We start from the raw sequence: 3,872 nt of genomic DNA, 5'->3' as shown, positions 1-3,872 counted from the left end.
GAACCCAGCAGGCAGCCAGAAGACCTTACTGGAACAGTTTTCAGATGATTCCTCAGGTCGGGGATACAGGCATGTTTGTTAAGATTAAGATCAGTGAGAATTTTATTCTCACTTGATTATATTTTTTACACAAACCGTTTTATAAGTATGAAAATTCAACTGATCAACATGTACTTGTACAGGGCTGGAACAGGCAGTCCAGCTACTTCTGGATAATGAGCTACGCTCTTTTTGAATGACTCCTATCTCCCTCCCGGACACCAGGGGCGCTGCAGTTTGCAGCCTTCTTTAACTCCCCCTCGGTACACGTCATGCAAACACAGGCTTTAAGCTTCTGAGCATGCGCTTGGCTATCTTCTTTACTTTCTGCCATTTGAAGAGAACTAGAGGAAGGTAAGAAATCGCTTCCTGTTTTTCTTTAAAGCTTCGGAGTTATAATTTACTAATGTTTTATCTTAGGAACGGTCATATGGTTATTATACAATGAATCTATGAAACGGCTGTTAGACATAAAGCGTTGTTACTTACTATTGTTTTCTTACTAACGCAAATGAAGATGTGACTCCTTTGGTCCACGTAAGCGTCTGCACCGGTTAGTGTTGAGCACTCTGAGTTGAAGCCGGACACTTCATTAGTGACATATCTTAACAGCCTTTTAAAAATTACCTCCCACTCGCGTTTTTTCTTTCGTCTTTTGTAAGTCAAACCTAAGATAAATGGGAAGTAGTCTCCGTTTAAAGACTGACTATGCAGATGTTTTTCCCCTTTCTTTTTTTGTTTATGCTATATTTAGTTAGATACCTGGACATTACCGCATATTGTTTATTTCAAAACCAGCCTGGACTCCTGGCTATAGTTTCAAAATACTTTGTAGTCCATCGTCTTCTCCTCCTAACCCCAGTTTATTTTCCTGTTTTTGGTTTGTTTGGTTTGACCAGATGACCAGGATGCTGCACGTGTTTGTAATCCTTTCTCTGCTGGCTCTGGGCTCAGGAGAAGAGGGCGCCCGTTTGTTGGCCTCCAAATCCCTCCTGAACCGCTATGCTGTGGAGGGCCGCGACCTGACCCTCCAGTACAGCATCTACAACGTGGGTTCCAGGTCAGATACCTGGACAGCTGCTGTAAATTAGATAACTGTACAAATAAATGTACACAGAAAATCAAACGACACAGAATTCTTTATCCAGTTGTTTCTTAACAAACTTCTGTTTATCAGTAAGTTTGAACATTATCAAGAAGTTTTCAGAATTGTTGAAATGTGAACTGCTTGAGCCTGTCAAGACCTGATAAAATGTTTGGTGCACACTGTGTGACTAAATGTCATCATCTGGTTTGTCTCTACAGTGCAGCTCTAGAGGTGGAGCTATCCGATGATTCTTTTCCTCCTGAAGATTTTGGAATTGTTTCCGGAATGCTGAATGTGAAATGGGACAGGATTGCACCGTATCCTTGCAGTAAAATGACTTCTCACTGGCACTGTCAAACTTCAGCTAATTTTGACGCATTAATTGTAGCTTAATGGGAGTGTGATCTTAAATTCTTGATCAAACATAAATTACTGGGTGTCTCTGATGGCAGCCTTGTTTTTGCAACACAGTTATTTCATCTTACACAGTAGGACCAAATAGTGAAATGATAGCTTTTCAGGCTGCTGAACCTAAAGAAGTTTTCACTCTTCATAGTTCATAAGACGGAGGCCTTAATGGACCTCTCGCACACAAACATCACTTCCTGAAATGTCAGACTACAGACTTGATTAGACTGCAGGAATTTGATTTAACTTGGTTTAAATAACCATAGATCGGCTCTTTTTCCAAGTCATCATTCTTAACTCTGAAATTTTTAGAGCCAGCAACGTCTCTCACACAGTGGTGTTGCGGCCCTTGAAGGCTGGATACTTTAATTTTACCTCGGCTACTGTCAGCTACCTGGTTCAGGAGGGAGGACAAGTTGTGGTAAAAGCAGTTAAAGTCCTTAGTGAGTCAAAGCATTTACAGTCCATAGTAATATTATGGGAGCTAAAGTGTCCCCTCCTTCCCTTCCTGCAGGTTGGCTACACCAGCGCTCCTGGACAGGGAGGAATCTTGGCTCAGAGAGAGTTTGACCGACGCTTCTCTCCACACTATGTAAGTGTTAAAAACAGTTTGAGGCTCACTCATTATGGCACCTGAATGTACTGGCCTATCCTGATCAAAGTAAATTGAGGCTGGTGGAATTTTGTAAACCTCTAAGGATCTTTATTGGGTAGTTAGGCTAAAATTGTAATATACTTTATCTTCACTGACAAATGTTTTGTGTATAGTACAAGAAATACAACTAGTGCACATTCATAAACTAAATTAAAGTCTCCCCAACAACAGAGTTCCTTGATACCACTGTTCACATAGTGTCTTGAGTCATCGCATATAGACTGAAGTTTTTGCAGGAGCATTTGCATTTCCTTGAATAGTCCTCTAGCACTTCACTCACTGCTCCGTGTGTCTGTCTTTAGCTGGACTGGGCTGCATTTGGTGTGATGACTCTACCCTCCATCGGCATCCCTCTGCTTCTCTGGTACTCCAGCAAGAGGAAATATGATTCGCCCAAGAGCAAGAAGAACTGAAACATCTTTGCTCTGTTCGAGAATGGGGTTGGGGGTGGGAAGGGAAGGGAAATAAAAGGGTTTTGTGAAAAACATTGCCCATACTCGGGGTGAAAACTAAAACTTGGTGACCAATGGACTTGATTTCGGTTTGATCGAACAGAATATTTAAGAGAACTTTGGAGCAAGAAGTAGAAGGTGAAAATCATGTGTGGCATCTCTTTATCTACAAATGGTCCATGTGCGGAAACAATGATTACACAAACAATGATTACATTATGCTGTTTTCCCAGTGAGCTGATCTGAGGAACAGGACCTGTTAGGTGTCTTTCATGACCCTTTTTGGGAGGAAATGGTGGATATTATTGTGGAGGGCTTGAGAGTAAGGCTGGCTGGTTACCAGTTTAATCATTCACAAGTTAGCCAAGTAGTAATCTCTGTCAGACATTGCCTTCAGCAACATGAAATTCACCGAATAGACTAAGACAAAAAAGAGCAATTCAGCAGTCGGCCTAAAGGAGACTACACAAACATGGAATTATGTAACCATATTCCTTTCCTTCCATTGCTGTCAGTGCACTGCACCTCATGAGTCTGGTGAATCCTTCAGCACACATGTTCTAAACTCATACAATGGGAAACTGGCTAATGGGGGTTACTACTGTAAACAGCTGCTTGTATTTTGCAGTGTGTGTTTCTAATGAGCTGATATGACATTTGGAGCCCGTTGTTTAAGTTCAAAATAAATGAAAACAAGGTACATATTTTGGTTTTTTTGTTTTAAAAAAAAAAAAAGAAAAGCTGAGCCTGATTCATTTCTGGGGGTTTGCATCCCCTTTTTCCAGTTTATATCATTTCCGTAAATAAAAAATTCAGGTTAGTGTTTTTGTTGCGTTCTGTTTTGTTACATCAATCAAATATATAACAGGTAAAAAAAATTAAAGTACAATTTTAAATATCAAATGTCAAAATTTAAGAGCAGATATTTCTCTCCTGGATAGATGTATTATAAAAAATTATTGCACATGGTTAAAAAGATTTCAAATATCCAACCTTGTGTGGAATTGGACTACCTCAAAGTAGTCTACTTCCTTTGCAGTAAGTGGTCCAGAGCGTAGTCAGGATTATCCAACATTTTGCTGCACATGCTGAAGACCAGGGCTGGACTGGTAATCTGGCATACTGGGCATTTTCCCAGTGGGCCAACACACTTTTGGGCTGATGGACCAGTCTAAAAATGTGGAGCTGAAAAACTGAGAGAAAACTATAAAAAAAAACGTGTCATTAATGA

At 40.4% G+C, this 3,872-nt stretch overlaps 1 protein-coding gene across 1 annotated transcript; it reads left to right on the top strand.

Moving 5' to 3' along the window:
• The first annotated feature begins 304 nt into the window (after nt 1-304).
• Nucleotides 305-3,462, top strand: ssr2 (signal sequence receptor, beta). The gene is made up of 6 exons (XM_031750075.2): nt 305-393; nt 939-1,099; nt 1,345-1,443; nt 1,847-1,955; nt 2,049-2,126; nt 2,492-3,462. The coding sequence occupies exons 2-6, from the start codon at nt 939-941 to the stop codon at nt 2,600-2,602; spliced, it is 558 nt and encodes a 185-aa protein (XP_031605935.1). The 5' UTR covers nt 305-393; the 3' UTR covers nt 2,603-3,462.
• Nucleotides 3,463-3,872: the final 410 nt, after the last annotated feature.

Source organism: Oreochromis aureus, linkage group 22, assembly GCF_013358895.1.
Source record: "Oreochromis aureus strain Israel breed Guangdong linkage group 22, ZZ_aureus, whole genome shotgun sequence".
NCBI classification, from domain to species: domain Eukaryota; kingdom Metazoa; phylum Chordata; class Actinopteri; order Cichliformes; family Cichlidae; genus Oreochromis; species Oreochromis aureus.
Note: the sequence above shows the minus strand (reverse complement) of the source record. Positions and strands in the feature narration are given on the sequence as shown.